General features: G+C 39.4%; 2 protein-coding genes across 2 annotated transcripts; both read left to right on the forward strand.

The window, feature by feature from the left end:
• Window positions 1–21,023: 21,023 nt before the first annotated feature.
• On the forward strand, window positions 21,024–22,970 carry PYURF (PIGY upstream open reading frame). The gene is made up of 2 exons (XM_068975431.1): window positions 21,024–21,281; window positions 22,829–22,970. The coding sequence occupies exons 1-2, from the start codon at window positions 21,079–21,081 to the stop codon at window positions 22,968–22,970; spliced, it is 345 nt and encodes a 114-aa protein (XP_068831532.1). The 5' UTR covers window positions 21,024–21,078.
• Window positions 22,971–23,055: 85 nt separating this feature from the next.
• Window positions 23,056–23,806, forward strand: PIGY (phosphatidylinositol glycan anchor biosynthesis class Y). The gene has a single exon (XM_068975433.1). The coding sequence runs from the start codon at window positions 23,056–23,058 to the stop codon at window positions 23,269–23,271; it is 216 nt and encodes a 71-aa protein (XP_068831534.1). The 3' UTR covers window positions 23,272–23,806.
• The last annotated feature ends 1,392 nt before the right edge of the window (window positions 23,807–25,198 follow it).

The raw sequence follows: 25,198 nt of genomic DNA on the forward strand, positions 1-25,198 counted from the left end.
GAGCATCTAGAGATGTAAGCAAATATTAACAGAACTGAAGAGATAACAACAGCAATACAATAATGTAGGGGACTACAACGCCCACTTTCCTCAACTGATACATCACCCAGACAGAAAAGAAAGAAACAGCAGGCTTGAAACAACACTATACACCAAATAGACCCAACAAATATATACAGACCATTCCATTCAATGGTGGCAGAATACACATTCTTTTTAAGGACATGTAAAACATTCTCCAGGATAAACCACATGTTAGGCTCTGATACAAGTCAACAAATTTAAGAAGATTGAAATCATACCAAGTATCTTTTCTGACTACCATGTTATGAAACTAGCAAAAGGATCAATAGCAGAAGGATTATTAGAAATTCACAAATATGTGGAAATAAAACAACACACTCCTGAACAGTGAATCAAAGAAAAAAATCAAAATTATCCTAGACAAATGAAAATGAGAACTGCTGCTGCTGCTAAGTTGCTTTAGTCGTGTCTGACTCTGCGACCCCATAGACGACAGCCCACTAGGCTCCTCTGTCCCTGGGATTCTCCAGGCAAGAATACTGGAGTGGGTTGCCATTTCCTTCTCCAATGCATGAAAGTGAAAAATCAAAGTGATGTCACTCAGTCGTGCCCAACTCTTAGCGACTCCATGGACTGCAGCCTACCAGGCTCCTCCGTCCATGGGGTTTTCCAGGCAAGAGTACTGGAGTGGGGTGCCATTGCCTTCTCCAAAAATGAGAACACAATACACCAAACCTTATCAGATGCAGCAAAAGTTGGTCTGAGAGAAATTTATAGTAATAAATGCCTATGTTAAAAAAAAATCTCAAGTAAACAATCTAACTTTACACCTCAAGGCTACAAAAATAAGAAAAAAAAACTAAGCCTAACATTACAAAACAAGAAATTAATACAGATCAAAGCAAAAATAAATGAAATAAAGACTATAAAAAACAATAGAAATGATCAATGAAATCAGGAGTTGTTTTTTCAAAAAGATACAAAATTGAGAGTTTTAGTTCAACTAAGGAAAAACAGAAGATTTAAATAAATAAAATTATAAATGAGAAAGGAAACATTATAACTGATACCACAGAAATGAAAAGGATCATAAGACTACTAGGAACTATTATATGCTGACAGATTAGATAACCCACAAGAAATGGATAAATTTCTAGAAACATATAACTTACTGAGACTGGGGCTTCCCTGGTGGCTCAGTGGGTAAAGTCTGCCTAAAGTGCGGAAGAACTGTGTTCGAATCCTGGCGTGGGAAGATCTCCTGGAGAAGGAAATGGCAACCCACTCCAGTATTCTTGCCTGGAGAATTCCATGGACAGAGGAGCCTGGTGGGCTACAGTGCATGGGGCCACAAAGAGTTGGACACGACTGAGTGACTAACACTTTACTTCACTTTACTGAGATTGAATTATGAAGAAAGTGAAAGTGAAGTCGCTCAGTTGTGTCCGACTCTTTACGACCCCGTGGACTGTAGCCCACCAGGCTCCTCCATCCATAGGATTCTCCAGACAAGAATACTGGAGTGGGTGGCCATTTCCTTCTCCAGGGGATCTTCCCGACCCAGGGATCGAATTCAGGTCTCCCACATTGCAGGCAGACGCTTTAACCTCTGAGCCACCAGGGAAGCCCTGAATTATGAAGATATAAAAACAAATACAAATAGACCAGTAACAACAACAAAGAAGACTGAATCAATAATCAATCTCTCCAACAAAGAAAAGTCTAAGACCTTATGGTGTTACTGGTGAATTCTACAAATATTTAAAGAACCAATGTCAATCATTCTCAAACCCTTTCAAAAAACTGAAGAGATGGGAACACTTCCAAACTCATTTTATGAGTTTGTCATAAATGAGTATGTCACCATTGCTCTTACATCAAAGCCAAATAAGGATATGGCAAGAAAAGAAAATTACAGGCTAACATCCCTAATGTAAAAGATTTCAACAAAATACTAGCAAACCCAATTCAGCAGCATGTTAAAAGGATCATACACCATGATCAAGTGAGACTTATCCCTTAGATACAAAGATGATTCAACATATGCAAATCAATAAATGTGATACAGTAATAGAATGAAGGATAAAAATCATATGATCATCTCAGTAGATTAAAGAAAAGGCATTTGACAAAATTCAACACCATTTCATGATTTAAAAAAAGTACCTCAGCAAATTTGTTTCAAAAGAAATGTACTTCAACATAATAAGGCCATATATGGCAAGTCCATCGCTAACATCATACTCAGTGGTGAAAAGCTGAAAGCTTTTCCTCTAAGATCAGGATCAAGACAAGGATGCCTACTTTCACCAATTTTATTCAACATATGATTGAAAGTCATATATATACATACATATATATCTATGTATATGTATGTATATATATGTGTGTAGTTCCTATATACCACTGGAAATAGGAGTTTAAAAACATTCCATTTATTGTGCTAGATTTATAGCTCTGGAAGAAAAGTGTAAACATGGATCAAATTACCTGTAAGTTTCAGCACAGTTCTGTCTTAAAAAATACGTGAGTTAAACAAAGAGACTGAAAGTTAGGACTCATCACTTTAACATCAACATAAATCTGTTCTTTTGACTGTAAGGTATGACTAATAGCCTAGGACATTAGTTTCCTGTCAGAGGTTTTCAAACAGTGATCCAACAGTGAGCCAAATGCATTCAGCATTACAGAAACAACAGTTTTGTTGCTGTTCAAACTTCATCCCCTTGAGGAGCTGCTGAATGCAGAACTCTGGTTTACCTAAGGCTTTAATATTCAGCCCTGTAGAAATGAGCTACATCTTGTCTCCATAAAAAATTCTGCGACTAAAGCACTGAAAGCGTCAGAAGACTGCAATTTTTAAACAGTTTTCTAGCTTTTACATGTAATCTCTAAGAAGTTCAAATAACAGGGCTATATAATTTCCCATCAGATCATTTAGGGAAATGTGTGCTCTCTTTTTTATTTAGCCTTAAATATAATCTCATCCCCATATAATATTTATTAATTACATAGAGAAAAAGTTACTTACAGCAGAGACAACTTGCAGGCACCACCTTAATAAAATGTTTAGAGTTAGCATCATTGGTAATGCTTCTTGGTTAATGCGCTGAGAAGGACAAAGCTTCTCTCTGTGGTATTCTTGGCAACATGTATAACCTAAATCGAATCATGAGGAAATATCAGAGAAGTCCAATCAAGGAATGAACCTGCTGTGAATTAACTGGCCTGAAAGCTTCTTATTAATGTAAAGATTATGAAAGACAAAAAAGATGAAACAACTCTTTCAAATTAAAAGAGACAAATGAAAAAATGAGAAAAATGAAAAAAAGAGAGACAGACAAATGAAACATGACAGATAAATGCAGTGTTTGATCCTATGATCAACACTGGATCCTGGACTAGAATGTTTTTTTCTAGTAATGTTTTCACTACAGTGGGACAACTGGCAAAAATGGTATGAAATCCATATGTTATACAATAGTATATCAATACCAATTTTCTGATTTTGATTATCAAACTGTGGTGACATAAGTTAATGTCATTTGTTTTGTTTTGAAGTGTTTAAGCCTTAGGTCTGCAAGTTACTTTTAGTTTTTTTTAAATCTAGCTATTGAAAACTATTAATTTAGGAAATCTAAATGAGAGTATTCTTTGTTCTGTTTTTATAACTTTTATAAAAGTCTAAAATAAGAAGAAAGATCTCATACAATACTCCTTCTAGTACCACCAAAAAAAAAAAAAACACAGCATAATTAACTTTTTCAGTTTAGAGAAATTCTAAACACATAAAACTCTTTTCTAATCTTGACATAATTTTTAGCAACATAAATCAGGGTGCTGGTACTAGACATGAAGCTATAGAACAGTATAGAGTACTAGTGAGGCAGCAAATAATCCAGAATGGCTGAATCCAAGATGGGGAGTGGCCACACTGAGAAAAGATGCTAAAGAAAGGCAGAGGCCAGTACCTTGAAAGCCTCATAAGTCATTGCGCCAGAAAAACTTTGCATAATCCTATGGAAGTGTGGTTGTGAGTTCTTGGCATTTGTCTGCATCTGTGAATATCTAACTTGTTAAACTATCACATAAAAGCAAGGTACATTGAAGTAGGTCATTCCATTCCCATAAGATGATTTTGTTAATTATTAATATAACAAGGGAATGGAACAAAGAATGGAATGTTCTGCTATCTTTATATCTTACACTCCTATTTTAAATTTATTTATTTATTTATTCAAAATGAAACAAAGATGAATATTTTTAATGATAAAAGGTACAATTTACAAAAAGGATAGATATTATAAACTATTAGACACCTTAACAACAAAGAAACAAGGATACACAAAGCAAAAATCAGAAGAAATACAAGGGAAAAGAAAAACAATATAATCATAGTAAGCCATATTAATATTTCTGAGACTATTTTATCAAATGCAGAAAAAATAATAGGGGCATTGTGAATGAAGTCATTATTAATTTAAATATAATAGATCTATAATTAATTTATATTCATATCTTACACAAATGTATTTTAAATTTTGTATCTCAAATGTTATTAGATGTCCATAAGACATTTAGAAAACTGGCAAAAAGATAAACATTACTAAATTTCAAAAGTAGTATTCCTTTTTGTGTTTGTGATTCAGTTATACATATACATGTTATTTTTGAAATTATTTTTCATTATAGCTTATTACAAGATATTGACTATAGTTCCCTATGCTATACAGTAAACTTTTGTTGCTTGTTGCCTATCTATTTTTTAAATTAGAAACCTAGCATTCTAGGAACAAGTGGAACCAAAATGTCATAAATTTTTTAGTTAGGCAAAAATTCTTAAATATTCTTAAAAATATATATTATACATATTATTTATATGTATGTATACAAAAGCTTTTCTACAACACTTGATAAAGGCTTGAGAAAGAACATCAAAAAAAAAAGAGATGAAGAAATTGGAAAACATAAAACTAAATGAAATGGGAACACTGAATATGAAATAGAAAACAAACTAGATAGAAGTAAAAGATCCTCATACAGTCCAGTTATTTTTAAACATGGCTGCTCATTAAAAACAGATCTGAACCTCTGGCCAAAAAAAAAGCAATATTTGGACATTTGTATTTTTCAAAAAATTTCAAGCTAATTCTGATATATATCTGGATTTTAAAAAGTGATTACAGGATTTTCTATTAAATGGTAGTTTTGGTGATATAGACTTCTACAATTTTTCTGTTCACCAATCATTATACAATGGTATTAAGTGAGTGAAAGTGAGAAAGTGAAGTTGCTCAGTCGTGTCCAACTCTTTGCGACCCTATGGGCTGTAGCCTACTAGGCTCCTCTGTCCATGGGATTTTCCAGGCAAGAACACTGGAGTAGGTCGCCATTTCCTTCTCCAGGGGATCTTCCAGACCCAGGGATCAAACCTGGGTCTCCCTCATTGTAGGCGGATGCTTTACTGTCTGAGCCACCAGGGAAGTGACATTAAGTGAGTAATAATTACATAATCACATAGTAAAAGATGTTTATCAGTTTTCACAATCAATAGCCAGATAAAAAATTAAAGATAATTACAACTGCAAGCCATAATGGGAGCATGATTACCCTAACAATGTAAAATAATTAGATACATTCTGGGGGGTCAGGTAGAGTGATGTGCTAAGTGGAAATGCATACGTACACATGTTTTCATCTGTTCAGCCAGTCTATGTCTTTCAGTTGGTGCATTTAATCCATTTATATTTAAGGTAATGATTGATATGTATGATCCTATTACCATTTTCTTAATTATTTGGAGAAGACGATGGCACCCCACTCCGGTAGTCTTGCCTGGAAAAATCCCATGGACAGAGGAGCCTGGTAGGCTGCGGTCCATTGGGTCACGAAGAGTCGGACACGACTGAGCGACTTCCCTTTCCCTTTACTTTCTGTAGGTGGGGCTTTTCCTTCTCTTCTTTTCTGCCTAGAGAAGTTCCTTTAGCATTTGTTGTAAAGCTGGTTTGGCGGTGCTGAATTCCTTTAACTTTTGCTCCCCTGGAAAGCTTTTGATTTCTCCATCAACTCTGAAGGGGAGTCTTGCTGGGTAGAATATTCTTGTTTGTAGGTTCTTTCCTTTCATCATTTTAAATATATCATGCCATTCCCTTCTGGCTTGTAGAGTTTCTACTGAGAAATCAGCAGAGAGCCTGATGGGAGTTCCCTTGTATGTAATTTGTTGTTTTTCCCTTGTTGCTTTAAATATTTTATCTCTGTCTTTAATTTTTGTCAGTTTGATTACTATGTATCTTGATGTGCTCCTCCCTGGGTTTATCCTGCCTGGGACTCTCTGTGCTTCCTGGACTTGGTTGACTTTCCCATGTTAGGGAAGTTTTCAGCTATTATCTCTTCAAATATTTTCTCAGGTCCTTTCTCTATTTTCCTTCTGGGGCCCCTAAAATGCCAATGTTCATACATTCAATATTGTCCCAGAGGTCTCTTAGGCTGTCTTTATTTCTTTTCATTCTTTTTTCTGTATCCTGTTTTGTGGCAATGATTTCCGCCATTCTGTCTTCCAGGTCATTTATCCGTTCTTCTGCCTCAGCTATTCTGCTATGAATTCCTTCTAGTGTACTATTCATCTCGGTTTCTTCTTTAGTTCTTGTGGGTCTTTGGTAAACATTTCTTGCGTCTTCTCAATCTTTGCCTCCATTCTTTTTCTGAGATCCTGAAGCAAATTCACTATCATTATTCTGAATTTTTTTTCTGGAAGGTTGCCTATCTCCATTTCATTTAGTTCTTTTTTGGGGGGTTTATCTTGCCCCTTCATCTGGGATATAACTTTCTGCATTTTCATGCTGATTAACTTTCTGTAATGTGGTTTTGTTTAGTTGATGTGGGATTGTGGTTCTTCTTGCTTCTTCTGTCTGCCCTCTGGTGGAGGAGCCTAAGCTGCTTGTGTAAGCTTCTTGATGGGAGGGACTGGTGGTGGGAAAACTTGGGTCTTGCTCTGGCGGGCAGGGCCTTGCTTAATAAAGCTTTAACTCAATTATCTGGTGGGGTTTCAATCCCTACCTGGTAGCTTTTTGGCCTGAGGCGACCCAGTCCTCTAAGGTCAGGTTAATGGCAAACTTCAGGAGGATTTTCATCAAAGGGGCCCTTCGCAGACAGCTGCTGCCAGTCCCCCCCCCCCCGACCCCCGTCCCTGTGGCGAGTCTCTGCCAACCCCCACCCCCGAGGAGACCCTCCAACACTAACAGGTAGTTTTTGTTCAGTTTCCTATTGAGTCGCTGCTCCTTTCGTCTGAGTCTTGGTGTGCGCAAGGGTTTGTTTGTGCCCGCCAAGGCTGGAGTCTCTGTTTCCCCCATTCCTGTGGCAGTCTCATAATCAAATCCTGCTGGTCTTCAAGGTCAGATTTCCTGGGGATTCCCAGGCCCTTTGTCGGGTCCCCAGGCTGGGAAGTCTGATGTGGGGTTCCAAACCTTCACAATATTGGGAGAATGTCTTTGTTATTATTGTTCTCCAATTTGTGGGTCACCCACTTGGCAAGTATGAGATTTGATTTTATCATGGTAGTGCCCCTCCTACCATCTCATTGCAACTTCTTCGTCTTTGGATGTGGGGTAGGTTTCAGTGTCCTTCTGTTGATGGTTGTTCAACAGCTAGTCATGCTTTTGGTGCTCTTGCAGAAGGAGATGAGTGCACATCCTTCTCCTCTGCCATCTTGAACCTATATCTTACACTCTAACATGAGGAAGACTTGCATTCTTTCTAGTTTGCAATATCACTGTAAGAGATTGGAGGGGATTCACTCTCAATGTGCCAAATGAGAAATTTTAAGCTGTAATTGAAGGTCATGACTTCAATTATCTTGCAGAAAAATAGTGGCTCAGCCAAGACAACAGCGCTTGACCTTGGGTGCATCTCTTTTTTGTTTACTTCTCATAAATTGGGTGACAAATGGCCAAAAATCTCTGTTCATATCTTTGAAAGGGTTTAACAATGAGGGAGAGAAGCCTTGCAATCAGAAAATTAGGGAATGAGTGCAGAAAATAGATGTTGGATACCAAAGAATATTTTGAGTAAAAATAAAAGATCTTTTCCCTTAAGGGAAAAAAATATTTCTAATTTATACCTGTCTCAGGATTCTGAAATTTCATTTACTCACATATACAAAAAATATATATGAAAAGAATGAGCAGATGAGCCACAGACTGGGGGAAAATATTTACAAAAGACATATTCGATAGCAGACTGTTATCTAAAATTTTAGAAGAATTCTTAGAGCTCAACAAGAAAATCAACAACTTAATTTAAACATGAGCAAAAGATCCCAACAGATATCTCACCAAAGGTGATATATAGATGGCAAAAAACATGAAAAGATGCTCAACTTCATATATCATCAGGGAATTGCAAATTAAAGTAATGAGATACTACTACATACCTCTTAGAATAGCAAAAATCAAAAACATTGACAACACCAGATACTGATGAGGATGTAAAGTAATGAGAACTCTCATTCACTGCTGGTGGGAATGCAAAATGACACAGGCACTTTAGAAAACAGTTTGGCAATCTCTTACAAAACTAAATATATTCTTACCATATGATCCAGCAATCACATTCCTCGGTATTTACCCAAATGAGTTAAAAACTTATGTCCACAAAAAAACTTGCACAAGAATGTTTACAGAAGCTCTATTCATAATTGCCAAAACTTGGAAGCTACCAAGATGACCTTCAGTAAGTGAATGGATAAACAAACCATGGTACATCCAGAAAATAAAATATTTTTCAATATTTTATTGAAAAATATTGTAAAAAGAAATGAGCTATCAGTGCATAAAAATAAAACCTTAAATGTATACTAAGTGAAAGAAGTCAATGTGAAAAGGCTACATACTATATGATTCCAACTATATGACATTCAGTTCAGTTCAATTCAGTCGCTCAGTTGTGTCCGACTCTTTGCGACCCCATGAATCGCAGCACGCCAGGCCTCCCTGTCCATCACCAACTCCCGGAGTTCACTCAGACTCACGTCCATCGAGTCCTTGATGCCATCCAGCCATCTCATCCTCTGTCATCCCCTTCTCCTCCTGCCTCTTTTCCAATGAGTCAGCTCTTCGCATGAGGTGGCCAAAGTACTGGAGTTTCAGCTTCAGCATCATTCCTTCCAAAGAAATCCCAGGGCTGATCTCCTTCAGAATGGACTGGTTGGATCTCCTTGCAGTCCAAGGGACTCTCAAGAGTCTTCTCCAACACCACAGTTCAAAAGCATCAATTCTTCAGCGCTCAGCCTTCTTCACAGTCCAACTCTCACATCCATACATGACCACAGGAAAAACTATAGCCTTGACTAGACGGACCTTAGTCGGCAAAGGAATGTCTCTGCTTTTGAATATGCTATCTATGTTGGTCATAACTTTTCTTCCAAGGAGTAAGCGTCTTTTAATTTCATGGCTGCAGTCACCATCTGCAGTGATTTTGGAGCCCCCAAAAATAAAGTCTGACACTGTTTCCACTGTTTCCCCATCTATTTCCCATGAAGTGACGGGACCGGATGCCATGATCTTCGTTTTCTGAATGTTGAGCTTTAAGCCAACTTTTTCACTCTCCACTTTCACTTTCATCAGGAAAAGGCAAAACTATAAAGACATTAAAAAAAAAAAATCAGTGGTTGCCAGGGGCTTTGGGAAAGGATTAGCAAGTGAAGCACAGGTGATTTTTAGGGCAGTGAAAATACTTTGTGTGATACTATTAATATAATGGTAGATACTTGTCATTACACATTTGTCCAAATGAGTTGGTCACAACTCAGCAACTAAACACACAAACATGAAATGTACAACACCAACAGTGAATCCTTTTAAAAACTATGGATTTGGGGTGATAATAATGTGTCAATGTAGGTTCATTGATTCCAATAAATGTGCTACTATGGTACGGGATGGTGATAGTGGAGGAGGCTGTGTATGTTTTTTGGGGAGGGGACATATAGGAATTCTCTGTACTTATCACTCAGTTTTGCTATGAACTTAAAATTATTCTTAAAAATTCATCTATTAATTAAATATATATACTAACTGTATAATTTATATATATATGTTGTATACATAAAAATGTTATATATAACATGTCACATAACATGTTATATAAATGTTATATATATGTTATATATTATATATATATAAATTCAGAGACCACCAGGAGGATTAAAGCCAAAATTTCCCCTAACGCAAATACATTCAGGAGTTTGGAAGTTACATTTTAAGCATTTACTTAAGTTTTGTAATTAATTTTTACATTAAAAGAATAGTTTGGCAACACTGAATTGAAAAAAGAAAAGACTGGAGGCAGGACCTGTTGCGAAATAGGACAGAAGTCATGAGGACCTAGATTAAGGGATGCAAATGATAGAACTGGTGACTGATTGCATGTCGAGGGTAAGGAAGGGAGAGGTACAGAATGACTTCAGTTCTGGGGCCCAGGTGATGCAGGGGATGTTGGTATCATTTACTAAGTTTAGCAAAGAGGAGGGAGAGTTGTGGTGGGAGTGAGATATTAACTTTAAGAGGATCATTCTGTCTGATTTAATCACCTTATATAACATTTTTCAGTTTATGAATTCTATTAATATAAGTTGGTGAGTAAATTATGTTTCGATGAGTCTGTTACATTAAAAGAAAATATCCTCAGAGACAAGTCTAAACACTTTTTTTAAATGTGGTATTATTTTAAAATGTGGAAAGAAAGCAAGAAGAAACCAGAGCAGAATGAATCCCAATGCTGTGTGTGCCCCAGGTGCTGGCAGGCCACATGGTAAGTGTCTGGTGGGAAGTTCAATGCTGGGCTATGAGTCATTCAGAGATGCCTGACAGGCGAGAAAACCAGGAAAAGCAGGCTTTCAATAACTTGGAATTGTGACCATAGTTTACATAAAAATACTTTTATTTTTACTTTCATTTAATCATGATTCTAGTAAAATCATCGTATTTTTCACAGGCAATAAGTCTTTTCTGTGGGCTGTGTTGCTGGAGAGTCAAATAATCCCCAAATCTCTTCAACCATGGAAAACATGGCTTCCTACAGTCAGAGTGAAGATTCTTAGAGCCAGTTCCCATCTTGCTCATCTAAATACAGGAAAAGGCTTCTTTTAAGGTTCGTTTCTATTTACATCATTGACTATTTGATTGATACAATCTGAAGATTCTCAGGAAACACACACAGCGTAAAACATCTATTGATTATCATTTTAAGAATCACTTCAGCTGTTTTCTAAGACTCCAAAAAGATCAATAAATATGGATAACACAAAAGCCATATAAGGTCAAACATTTCAAGCTTATAAACTTGCTGCCTTAATTTTTCTTCATCCTTTTCTAGGATTACAGGGCTTTTTAAATCATGTTAATACCGTGAAAAACTCTATTCATAATTTTCACATAATAAATTGGAAGAGCAAAGATGATGCTGTTGAAGTGCTGCCCTCAATACACCAGCAAATTTGGAAAACTCAGCAGTGGCCACAGGACTGGAAAAGGCCAGTTTTCATTCCAGTCCCAAAGAAAGGCAATGCCAAAGAATACTCAGGCTTCCATTCAATTCTGCTAACTTCACATGCTAGCACGGAGAAGGCAATGGCAACCCACTCCAGTACTCTTGCCTGGAAAATCCCATGGGTGGAGGAGCCTGGTGGGCTGCAGTCCATGGGGTTGCTAGGAGTCAGACACAACTGAGAGACTTCACTTTCACTTTTCACTTTCACGCATTGGAGAAGGAAATGACAACCCACTCCAGTGTTCTTGCCTAGAGAATCCCAGGGACGAGAGAGCCTCGTGGGCTGCCGTCTCTGTGTTTGCACAGAGTCAGACACAACTGAAGAGACTTAGCAGCAACATCAGCAGCACATACTAGAAAGGTAATGCTCAAAATCCTTCAAGATAGGCTCCAGCAATATATAAACCGAGAACTTCTAGATGTTCAAGCTGGATTTAGAAGAGGAAGAGGAACCAGAGATCACACTGCTAACATCCTTTGGATCACAGAGAAAGCAAGGGATTCCAGAAAAACATCCATTTCTGTTTCAATGACTACCCTAAAGCCTTTGACTGCGTGAATCACAACAAACGGGCAAATTCTTAAAGAGATGGGAATACCAGACCACCTTACCTGTCTCCTGAGAAACCTAAATGCAGGTCAAGAAGCAACAGTTAGAACCTTACATGGAACAATGAACTGGTTCAAAATTGGGAAAGGAATATGTCAACGCTATATATTGTCACCCTATTTATTTAACTTCTATGCAGAGTACATCATGCGAAATGCCAGGCTGGATGAACCACAAGCTGGAATTAAGATTGCCGGGAGAAATATCAACAACCTCAGATATGCTGCTGCTGCTGCTGCTAAGTCGCTTCAGTCGTGTCCGACTCTGTGCGAGCCCATAGACGGCAGCCCACCAGGCTCCCCCGTCCCTGGGATTCTCCAGGCAAGAACACCAGAGTGGGTTGCCATTTCCTTCTCCAATGCATCTCTGCTTTTTGCTATTAGCGTGGTAACAGATGCTGATGATACCACCCTAATAGCAAAAAGCAAAGAGGAACTAAAGAACCGCTTGATGAGGGTGAAAGGGGAGAGTGAAAAAGCTGGCTTAAAACTGAACATTCAAAAAACTAAGATGATGGCATACAGTCCCATCACTTTATGTTAAATAGATGGGTAAAAAGTGGAAACAGTGACAGATTTTATTTTCTTTGGCTCCAAAATCACTGAGAACAGTGACTGTAGCCACAAAATTGAAAGATATTTGCTCCTTGGAAGAAAAGCTATGACAAACTTAGACAGCATATTAAAAAGCAGAGACATCACTTTGCTGACAAAGGTCCATATAGTTAAAACTATGGCTTTTCCAATAGTCATGTACAGAATTGAGAGTTGGACCATAAAGAAGGCTGAGCACCAAAGAACTGATACTTTTGAATTGTAGTGCTGGAGATTTTAGAGAGTCAGTTGGATGGCAAGGAGCTCAAACAACTCAGTCCTGAAGGACATCAACCCTGAATATTCACTGGAAGGACTGATGCTGAAGCCCCAATACTTTGGCCACCTGATGTGAAAAGTCGCCTCATTGGAAAAGACTCTGATGCCAGGAAAGACTGTGGGCAGGAGGAGCAGGGGGTTACAGCAGATGAGATGGTTGAATGGCATCACTGACTCAATGGACATAAGTTTGAGCCAACTCCAAGAGATAGTTAAGGACAGGGATGCCCGGCGTTCATGGGGTTGCAAAGAGTCTGACACGACTTAGGGACTGAACAACATTACCTGAGGGCTAGGAGACTTTTGAAAGAAAAAAATTCTTCTTGATATTATGTAAAAAACACTTCCAGGAGCTGGCTTAGAAGAAAGTGAAAGTCGCGTCGCTCAATCGTGTCTGACTCTTTGCGACCCCCTGTACTGTAGCCCTCCAGGCTCCTCCATCCATGGGATTCTCCAGGCAAGAATACTGGAGTGGGTTGCCATTTTCTTCTCCAGGGGATCTTCCCAACCCAGGGATCAAACCCAGGTCTCCTGCATTGCAGGCAGACACTTTAACCTCTGAGCCACCAGGGAAGCCCCTTAGAAGAGGGAACCTATAAGGCCTCACTGGGAGCAACCTAGAAAGCTTTTTCCTACCAACTAACCCCACCACCACCTCCAAAAAAAAAACTCTCAAGAAAACCTGTTAGAGTCATAGAAGATACACATCGGGTATTTACAGTGTTTAAGATCATTCTAGAGCAGGGTTCTTGGCCTTAGCACTATTGACCTTTAGGTTGAGATAATTCTTTATTGTGAGGGACTATCTTGTGCCTAAGATGTAAGATGTTTAGCAGCATTCCTGGCCTCTACCCAGTAGCACCACCTCAGCTGTAACAAAGATATCTCCACAACACTGCCAAGTGTCCTCTGGAGGCCAAAATCATCCCAGTTTAAGAATCAACGTTCTAAATTTTTGCTACTGAAAGTGTGATCTGAAAGTCAGTAGCATCATCTGGAAGCTTTTAAGACATGAGGATTTCAAACCTCCTATTCAGTATGATCTCACTAGCCCAGTCACACTGAATCAGGATTTGCATTTTAACAAGATACCCAGGTGACTCATATGCACATTCAAGTTTGAAAAGCTTTGTCAGATGATATGGATCGTATTTATCCAGCAGCAGGAAGAAAATGGGGAAGAAAGGAGTGGGAGGAGGTATACAGAAAGAGGGAGAAAAGGAGTAAAGAAAAGATAGAAAAGCTAAGACACGTAGTTAAAATTGAAAACACTATAGAACGTTACAATCAAACATAAAAGTAGGTGGAACAGAGAGGAATTTTAGGGCAGTGGGAAAACTCTGTACGATACCACAGTGGAGTGAACATGCCATCATGTGTGTCTGTGTGCTCGGTTGCTCAGTGTTATTCAACTCTCCGTGACCCCATGAACTGTATTCCGCCAGGCTCCTCTGTCCACAGGATTTTTTAGGCAAGGATACTGGAGCGGGCTGCCATTTCCTTCTCCAGGGGATCTTCCCAATCCAGGGATCAAACCCACATGTCCTACATTTCCTGCATTGGCAGGCGGATTCTTTACCACTGAGCCGCCTGGGAAGCGTACATGCCACCATACGTCTGCCCAGAGCCACAGACCGTACACCACCAAGAGTGAGTCCTAAGGTAAACTATGAACTGTGGGTGAGAATGATGTGTTAATGAATCTTTTGAAAAGTAATAAATCAAGCATAAATAATCTTTCTTTCTGTGAACATTTTAACACAGCTGCCAATGAGAAAGAAATCGAGAGCGTTTCTAAACTTGAATTTTAAAGGAGAAAAATTAAAAAACAAGAAATTTAGGACTATATTCAGTTAGCCACACTTTTAAAATATCTGAGGCATGGATTCGAACAGTGACTATGAAGATCAAAGTGAGTGAATGCCAGAGAATTTATGAAGAAACAAACTGTAAGAACTAGGGACCAGTTGGGTATGAAAGAAGTAACACAGACTTTTGGTTGGGTGGCATGTTCCAGGAGCAAACCTTAGGAAATGGCTAGGGTCCATACTATGAATGCTACCAAATTACTTGCTGAGGCCTCAGGTGACATGAGTTTTGCTCCTTTGATCCCTCCAATTTTTATCTATAAAATAAGAATTTTGCATGTACTGTATCCTCCCCACTCCTTAATGCTCTACTTTGAATCTTTGCAGAAAGAAAACTTCCCAAATGATTTTTCCTAACTATGACAACTCTTGTCAAGAGGATGACAGTTTTCACGAATGCTTCCTAGTTTTCATACTCCTCATTCTTTTTCATAGCTCTGATCAGGGGTAAGCAAAAATTTTCCTTAAAGGGCCAGATAGTCAATACTTTAGGCTTTGTGGCTGATTCTGTTCCTGTTGGAACTGTGACTTTGAAGAATGAAAGCAGCCACAGACAACATGTAAACAATGATAGTAGCTGTGTTCTAATAAAACTTCTTTATTTATGAAAATAGTTGTGGGCTCAATTTGGCCCTCAAGCCATAGTTTTCAACCTCTGACCTACATTGTTCTTTGCATTTTTAACTCATTCCCTGATAAAAATTTGAATAACTACCATATATTGAGTACAAAGTGTCAGGTACTATTCTAAGTGATTTACATATATTACTATGTTATATTCTTACATCAACACTCTGCCATAGTTTATCACTCAGGATTCAGGATGGGAAAAATAAATTATTCTAGGTATTTCCGATATAAAGGAATGAAGTACATGCTTATAAATTCATTTGAAGAGCAGAAATAGGGGGATTGCTCTGAGGTTTGGCATTAAGGTCACACCCTCCTAGCTGTGATCCGGAGGGCAGAAAACTCTGCTGCCACCACTGCTATTGCTGCCACAGCTGTCTCATATTAGAGATCTGTTCAGACAGAAACACGGAATCAGCCCATGCAAAGCCCATGCAACCCACCTGTCAGCACTCCCTTCTGCAGGCAGCTTGCTTCTGCCTGTGTTTCAAATCTCATGTGTGTGAACATCCACAAGCCTAGCTGCAAGTCTGGAAAGTGTATCGCATCTGCTGCATTGGCAGGTGGATTCTTTACCACTGAGAAAACATGGAAGCTGATCATACTCATCTCTGCCAGCAACCGTCTATATCCTCATTGCAAAATTAAAATTTGTTTTCGTGGATTAAGAGAGATTATAAAAGGGGCTAAAATGGGTGTCTCCTGAGACCTAAGTACGTAATTTGATAGTCTATAAAACCCATACTTTACTGATACTCCCTCAGCCCTTCCATCAGGCACAGGTATCACTCCCTCCTTTATGTACCTGATGCACAATACAAATTCAACAAATGCTGGATAAATACACAAAAATGCATCATGTATGAACCAGGTTTTTTAGTTAACTTTATCCTATGCTATATACTGCCCTTAAGATCATGAACTTTTTAAGTCCATAATTTGGATCATATCATTCACATTTTTATGCCTCTTCCTTTTACCTCCTATTATAATACTGAGAATACAGGAAGTGCTTAATAAATATTCATTGGCTGAATCAATAGTTTTGAAATAAGATACACAACTATCAATGATTAACCTCAAATATTAACTGGTAATATTTATAGTTTAAAACTACTTTATTAAAGAAACAATCTAAAATAGAAATACAATGAAAGAACAATTCAGTAATATCCCAATAACCTAAAGACAACCAATAATTGATTTTTATTCTTTTTTTCTATCCCTAAACTCTTGGTTAAAAAAAATAATTGCACTAACAGAAAGAGACTCGCAGAAAACAAATTCATGGTTGCCAGAGTGGGGGCACTTTGGGAAGGTCATGTATACACTGCTATATTTAAAATGGATATCCAACAAAAACCTACTGCATAACACATGGAACTCTGCTCGATGTTATGTACCAGCCTGGATGGGAGCAGGGTTTGTGGGAGAATGGATACATGCATATGTATTGCTGAGTCCCTTCACTGTTCACCTGAAACTATCACAACATTGTTAACCAGCTAAACCCCAATACATAATGTTTCTGGTGTTAAAAAAAATCAATAAAAAATAATTGTACTCATGAATAAAATTAGTATCCTTCTTTTTTCACTTATACTTAATAATCATTTTGGTATTGTGATGAGTTTTTATTTTCAAAAACTGTATTACAGTGTATGCAGAGGATAGCTCCAGCCTCTAGGGTAGTGGGATATTAACTTTTTGTGTCAACTTGACTGGGTCAAGGGCTGCCCAGGTTAGACATTATTTCTGGGTGTATCGGTGAGATACAGATGAGATTAGCATTTGAATCAGTAGACTCAGGAAAATAGATAGCTCACTGCAATGTGGATGGGCATCATTCAATCTATTGAAGGTCTGAATAGAAAAAAAAGAAGGAGGAAGGAGGATTTCTTGCCTTTTGCCTCCTACCTGGCTGCTTGAGCTCGAACATCTGTCTTCTCCTGCCCTTGGACTAAGATTTACACCATCCATTCCTCTGGCCCTCAAGCCTTCAGGGATTCAGACTGGATTTCAACACTGGCTTTCCTGTGTCTCTCAGTTTCCATAATCATGTAAGCCAACTCCTCATAATAAACTCTTCCCTGTATACACACACATACACACACAGAATCAATTTCTGTTTCTCTGGAGAACTCTGACAGTATCTGTCACATAGTGAGCACTCGATAAATTAATAAATGAATGGTAGATATTAATTACATTCCTAAAATATTTATAATTTTATAGGTGAGAAATGGAAACTTCTTTGATGTTTGAAACTTACTACTGAGGATGAATAATTATGTGTTTATTGATCAACTGTTTTTCTCAATTGTGATTTTTTTCATACTTTTTGTATATTTATCTGTCAGACCCTTGATTTTAATGAACTCATTACAATTGTAACTTACTAATAAAATGTTTGTGACTTTTGTTCCTACAGTTTTTGTTGTTGTTCAGTCGCTCAGTTGTGTCCGACCCTTTATTCCTAAATAGATGTCTTCAAATTTAGGAAACAACTGGCAAAATAAAGACAAATTTGTAATCACAGAAAGAAAAGTACAAGCAGGAGTAAAAGTTAGTTCAAATATTGGTTGATGCCATCTAGTGGAAAAGTGATTTTAACATCTCTCTCTCTCTGAATCAGAGATTCCCAAATATCAATGCCCCAAATTTAGCATTTATGGGACTTTACTAAAATATATACTCTAGCCTCTCCTCTGCCTGTGCTTTCTAACTCCCTTAATGTATATGATAACCCAAGAGTTGTGTTTCAATATTATCCATATTGTAAAGTATAAATTTGGATTCCCAGTGGTACACGATACTTTCCTTTTTCATCAGAACTTTCTCCAGCTTCCTCACAATAGGGGATTATGCTGCTCTGATAACATTCTTTAAATGTGTACTCTGCGGCTCCTCTGGTAGCTCAGTGGTAAAGGATCTATCTGCCCATGGGTTTGATCCCTGACCCAGGAAGATCCCCCATGCTGCGGAGCAACTAAGCCCGTGCACCACATCTACTGAGCCTGGGCTCTAGAGCCCGGGAGCTGCAACCACTGAGCCCACGGGCTGCAACTGCCGAAGCCCGCACGCCTGAGGGCCCGGGCTCCACAAGAGAAGCCACCGCGATGAGAAGTCTGAGTACCCCAACGAGACAGTAGCCCCCGCTCGCCACAACTAGAGCAAAGCTCCCACAGCAACGAAGACACAACACAGCCAAAAACACACAAATGAACACACAAACATTTTAAAAATGTGTACTCCGTGCTAGCCCCTATGTGAACTGCTTTCCGTGTATTGATACTGCTCTATTTAATCCCCTCAACAACTCTAATAAGGTAAGTAGTAATATTATGCTATTTTACAGAGGATAAGATTGAAGCAGGGAATTTCCCAAGGTCACATAGCTAATATGGTACCTGAGTCCAGATCTCTGTGACAGGAATAGCCATGCTAGCAGGAGAAAGCATCAGTGACTTTACAATTCTATACTGTCACCTGTTTTCAGCTTTGTCTACTACATGCAGAAATGAGTTAGATTCCTTAATCATCAAGGGCTGTTTAGGGAAATTTTACAACTTAATATTTACATGGTTTGGACTAAGGCTTTACACACTCAGATGTTCCTCAAATACTGGATGTTGATTTGGGGTGTTCCAAATCTGAAGACATTTTCAATATTTTGCTGTCACTCTCCATTTTTCCAATACTAATATAAATTAAACTGATCTGCTTTAAACCTTCTATATGGATGAAAACTGAAACTAACTTATTTATAACTGGCTCAGTTCAGTTCAGTCACTCAGTCATGTCCGACTCTGCAACCCCATGAATCGCAGCACACCAGGCTCCCCCGTCCCTGGGATTCTCCAGGCAAGAACACTGGAGTGGGTTGCCATTTCCTTCTCCAATGCATGAAAGTGAAAAGTGAACGTGAAGTCTCTCAGTCGTGTTCCACTTTGCGACCCCATGGACTGCAGCCTACCAGGCTCCTCCGTCCATGGGATTTTCCAGGCAAGAGTACTGGAGTGGGGTGCCATCGCCTTCTCCGACTTCCACCTCTACCTCTGAGGAACTCCAAGTGTGAATTGGTAAAGCCCTTTTGAACTGTGGTGTTGGAGAAGACTCTTGAGTCCCTTGGACTGCAAGGAGATCCAACCAGTCTGTTCTAAAGGAGGTCAGTCCTGGGTGTTCTTTGGAAGGAATGATGCTGAAGCTGAAACTCCAGTACGTTGGCCACCTCATATGAAGAGTTGACTCATTGGAAAAGACTCTGATGCTGGGAGGGATTGGGGGCAGGAGGAGAAGGGGATGACCGAGGATGAGATGGCTGGATGGCATCACCAACTCGATGTACGTAAGTTTGAGTGAATTCCGGGATTTGGTGATGGACAGGGAGGCCTGGCGTGCTGCGATTCATGTGGTCACAAAGAGTCGGACACGACTGAGCTACTAAACTGAACTGAATGACATGAGAACAGGTTATTTACCAAAAAACAGGGAAAAGAATGAAGAGTAACAAAGAATCTCCTAGTACACTGAACTAGGAAGAATAGAGAAAAATACAAATAATTGTAGATAACATTGAGAATTAATTTGTCCCAGGCAAAAATTAATTTTCTAAATGCTCTTTGCATGCATTTGCACATGGGGATTAAATTAGGTAAGTGAAGTAGGTACAATTATTAATCTTATTATACAAATAAGGAAGCAGGACTTAGGGCATTTGCTGGAGTCATACAACTAGTAAACTGTGAACCCCAGAGCCCAAGAACTTACCTACTACACTATAAGAAACTGATGAAATCTGCGTCATTTCCTTGGAGACTAAGAGGCAAACATGGGGTGAAAAATCCATTGAATTGTTCACTCATTTAACTAACAGACGCAGTTACATAAACTTCCGGAAGTTTCCAAACTCATTTATAGAAGCAGATTAATTGTGCTACTGTTATGCCACTGAGTTCAGGGTGAGTTCACCTGGACATCTTAGAGATTAAAAGGACTAAGCCAATCTTTTCAGATTCTTAATTTTTTTTTAATGAAAGAATTGGAAAAAAAACAGACACCGAAGTTACAAGAACCTTGGTAAAGATTTACATAAAAACAAAGTAATGTTTTTTAACATACCCAATATGACAGTGTGCTTGAAACCTCATTTTGGTGATAACCGCGTAGGTCCAAGAGTCACTGTGTGACTTTGAGGTCCGGCCACTTGCTTCTTGGCAACCCTGTGACAGGCTCCGGTGAAAACTCAAGTCACCCCCCCACTTAAGCATTGGTTTTTCTTTCTAATTTGCAAAGGCACAGGAACAGCTCCAAAACTCGGGAGCCTGTCAACTACCAAGGGGTGTCGTGGGAAAAGCAGTCGCGGCCTCGGAACGCCCTCGGAACCAAAGCGCTGGTCTCCACCTGTCGGGGACAGCGTTTCCAGAGCGCCGGGGGCGGGGCCAGGCCGGTGGGGCTGGATTCACTGGAATCGATTAGAGCTGCCCGGGTGGCCGAGGGCGCGCAGAGGCCCGGTCGCGGCTGCCAGACCATGCTGAGCGGAGTGTGCGCCCGGCTCGCGTCAGCGCTGCGAGGGACACGCGCGCCGCCGTCCGCGGTCGCCCTGAGGTGTCTGCACGCGTCCAGCTCGCGGCCGTCCGCAGACAAGAGCGAGAGGACGGAGAAACCGCCCCGCGCCTTCGACCAGGCCTTGCTGGAGTTCCTGGTGTGTCCGCTCTCCAAGAAGCCGCTCAGGTGAGATTCGCCCGCTGCGGGTTTTCCTCCGTGGCCTCGGTCGAGGGGAGTGGACAGATAGACCGCATGGCCGTTTACAGCCATTGAGGAGTCTTAGGTGACTCTGGGTATTCTTCGCTGCCATTTTTTGGACCTGGGCCCGCCAGCTCCCAAATCTTCCCTCTGCGCTGGGAAGGGAGACAGGAGACCAGAGGGGAACCGAGGCCTCTGAAGCCAAACCGCCGACTCGCAGGCTTGGGTCGAGGCGCACATAGGTTAGTCACTGGCTGCGCATTAGAATCGCCAGTTGCTGCTGCTGTGTTCAGTCGTGTCCGACTCTGCGACCCTTTGGACTGTAGCCCACCACGCTCCTCTGCCTACGGAATTTTCCAGTCGAGAAGAGTGGGGTGGGTTACCATTTCCTCCTCCAGGGGCTCTTCCCCACCGAGGGCTCGAACCCGTGTGTCCTGTCTCCTGCGTTGGTGGCAGATTTCCAGGCACCGCCCAGGGCGGGGCGAATCGGAAAGCCTGGAGGCGGGGCCTGAGCAATTGTGTATTTTCTTAACGGAACCGCAAGTGTTTCTCACGTAGAGCCAAGTTTATGAACTATTGGAAACCCAAGGCATTCAGATTTTTAAACCAAGATGATGAAAAGTGTAGTAGTCTCCAGATTCTTGGGAAATGCCATGTACGACCTTAAGCATGTGAACTACGTGTGCTTCCCTTTGGCTTTTAGTTCTCAGCTAGTTATGGGTTTTTTTGTTTTGTTTTGTTTTGTTTTTAAGGCCTTCTGAACCTTTAACCCAGAGTCTTGAGGATAAACAGCCCTACTGTCTCAGGCTACTAAAACTGAACATTCACAACACTAGTAAACACCGAAATGTTCTCAGTAGCAGTCTTTGGGTGGTAGATTGCTAGTAATCTTTTTCATCTTTTTCATTTCTCTTTCTGAATATTTTTCATAATGAACATATTGCTCATTCAGTTTTCTTAAACCTTGAAATTACTACTTGGTCTGCTTTTTGGCTAATTATGTAAATAGCACACTCGCAGAGGTAACATTCTGAAGTTTCCTCATTTTTGCCCTCTCTTCCTCAGACTTGTGTATTTTGATTTTTCAGTGGTTTCCTTTTTAATGGGTCAATAAGGCTGCTCTATTAAGCATGTATTCTAAAAGGAAGAAGTTGAAATTTCCTCTAGTGTCTGTTCTAATAGTAAATTAACGGGGATTGTTTGGGGTTGAAAAGAGTAATGAAGGAATATTTGGATGAAAAGGGCAAGACCTTTTCTGACTGGTATTTTTAAAAAATTAAGGCATAGCTTGAGGATAAAGTGAAAAAAGAAAATGAGAGAAACTGACTAAAATGGGAACAATTAAGAGATTTATTTTCTAAGAGAAATAGTTCAGTTGGCTATTACTGCTTTTAAAATGAAAAGCAATCTAATTCTGCTTTTCTTGGATTAACTCCATGTTTAGAATTGGATAAATGTTACTGTTTATTGAACATCAAGCTCTTCCAAGCATTTTGTTTTCCATGATTCATTTTGGTTTTTTTTCCCCCCCTCAGATATGAAGCATCGACAAATGAATTGATTAATGAAGAGTTAGGAATAGCCTATCCAATTATTGATGGGATTCCTAATATGATACCACAGGCAGCTAGGATGACACATCAAAATAAGAAGCAAGAAGAAGTGGAGCAGCATTAGATCATACTTAAAAACAACACACACAACAATCTAAATACCACCTACCTTTTAAAAAGTCAGAGTGGCGGGTGATAAGTGGAGAAGGATGTTTCTGTCTCTTCCGACGCTGACTGTCCTGATTCCACTGGTGTCTTTGGCAGGACTGTTTTACTCAGCCTCTGTGGAAGACGACTTCCCTCAGGGCTGCACTAGCACCACCAGTCTGTGCTTTTACAGTCTGCTCTTGCCGATTACCGTACCTGTTTATGTGTTCTTCCACCTTTGGACTTGGATGGGTATTAAACTCTTCAGGCATAATTAACGCAGCCAGAGCCAAGATGGTATATGCTAAAGATATGCTTGATGCCTGTCTCTGAAGGCTCGTCCACATGGGAATACTGGGAAACCCGCTTAATTTGCAGGAAAGATGCTTTGCCTAGCTTTCTGTCAGGGGTCTAAGGTCTATGAGAGGCTTAAGCTGCAGAGGCATGTTTATTGTATTTTGGTTCTGCCCTTGTTTTTTGAAGGTTCTCATTTATACCTGGGGTATCAGAAGGAACGTTTCAACAAAGTGTCTTGTTGGAAATTAACAGCCCCAACCATCACTTGATGGCTTATCCCATTCATAATTAGAAGTTACTATTTTGAAATTTTACATTTATTTTAGATTCAAAGGCTTTGGTAATGTCACATGTTAACGATGACTAATTCCGAAGGAGCTATGTTGGAGTAGTTGTAGAGAAATGCAGTTGAACTAATGTGATGTAAAACTATAATAAAATGGAAATTTCATGGACTTGCCAAAATTCTGAGTTTTTAAAATCACCATCATTTCTTTGGCATCAAATGCTTACATTAATTTTAATAAAATAATAAATAAAAAGATATTGACACTTGCCCTAAAGCAATTTGCAATTTTATGTTTTCTCCCCCTCCTTTGGTCACAAGAGTGTGATTCTAAGAAAGGGGAAATGTAAAATATTCTGAATTTCAAACTATAGGCTATGTTTAGAGAGACACTTAACTAACCCAAAGTAGAAAAATTTCCCAGGAAAATATGTGCTTCTGGGGGTAGAGGTGGGGTTGAAAGACTTGAAAATGGCTGATTGTGTCCTAGAGTTTAATGTTATGCCTCACATTTCAGTTCCTTTTCCTGCCATGGACCTATTTAGCAGTACTGAGAGCATGAGCATTTGACATATTAATAGTTCCTGACTTTCCAGAACTTTCAACAAGATTGATTAGTAACTATTTCAGAGGTGCAATATGTTTCAGTAGTTACCCCAAAGAAACCTAAGAACTGAATATAACTTTAATTGATTCTAAATAGAATCTTAAAGCAGTTTAACAAACTTTAGATAGTGATTCTTCTCCTTCAGAAGAAAATTAAAATGAGTTTAGATGTGTTTTCTATTGCATAAGTTCAATGTATATACTCTGGTGCAGTTCTGTTTTAAAAATTACTCTTCTGGCAATATACAGATAACGCAGAGACTGAATGAGGGGCCCATCACTTTTGGAAGTGGTTTTACTCTTTAATTTGCTCTAAATTTCACTGTGCTCAGTGTAAATGAAACAATTCTGATAAAACAAGCACTGTATTCTGAAAAGTTAATTTTAGCTTTTTCAAGCTAAGCATTTTACCTTATTAGAGGAAACTGAGTAGCAAAGCCCTGGGGGACTACAGTAGGCACTCCATCCTTTCACTAGTATTTATGTAGCAGTCATTTGTATAGTACAAACTATAGGTACAATTCTAAACATTACACAAAATCTCATAATCTAAGGGGTAGGGTGGGTAAAATAACGATTTTACAGATAAGGAAACTAAAGCACACAGATTAAATGGTTTACCCAGAGTAATGGACAATAACTGAAGTTGAAACCACTCGGGAATGCAGTTTTGGTCTGTCTTCTGAATCACTGTAATAGTACTGCTTTATTTTGAGCAAACTCATCCTTTCTATTTTCAGGAATAGAATGAGGTGTCAAAATGCTTGGACTCTTAGTCAAGCCTGATGACCTTTGTGTTTTCCTAAGTATATTGTTGCACTGTAAACCCATCATGGAAATCCTGCCTGATTCTTTCACTGATTGGAACTCTTCCACACTCATTCCCACCCACAGCCCCAGTAATGAGCTGGCTTCACAATGGTGGGACCTCTTGCCTCCTCAGACCTCTTTGCAAGACTGTGTTCCCTACTGTCCTCACTACATCACTGGCAGGGATCATCTTTAAGACCTATGAA

The sequence above is a fragment of the Capricornis sumatraensis genome, chromosome 7, assembly GCF_032405125.1.
Source record: "Capricornis sumatraensis isolate serow.1 chromosome 7, serow.2, whole genome shotgun sequence".
Lineage (NCBI taxonomy): Eukaryota > Metazoa > Chordata > Mammalia > Artiodactyla > Bovidae > Capricornis > Capricornis sumatraensis.

What these genes read in the sequence shown, in the direction of transcription:
- PYURF (XM_068975431.1), top strand. Translation starts at nt 21,079, where the DNA reads ATGCTGAGCGGAGTGTGCGCCCGGCTCGCGTCAGCGCTGCGAGGGACA. An exon ending in CTCTCCAAGAAGCCGCTCAG is followed by an intron (nt 21,282 to 22,828) that starts GTGAGATTCGCC and finishes TCCCCCCCTCAG; the next exon opens with ATATGAAGCATCGACAAATG.
- PIGY (XM_068975433.1), top strand. Translation starts at nt 23,056, where the DNA reads ATGTTTCTGTCTCTTCCGACGCTGACTGTCCTGATTCCACTGGTGTCT.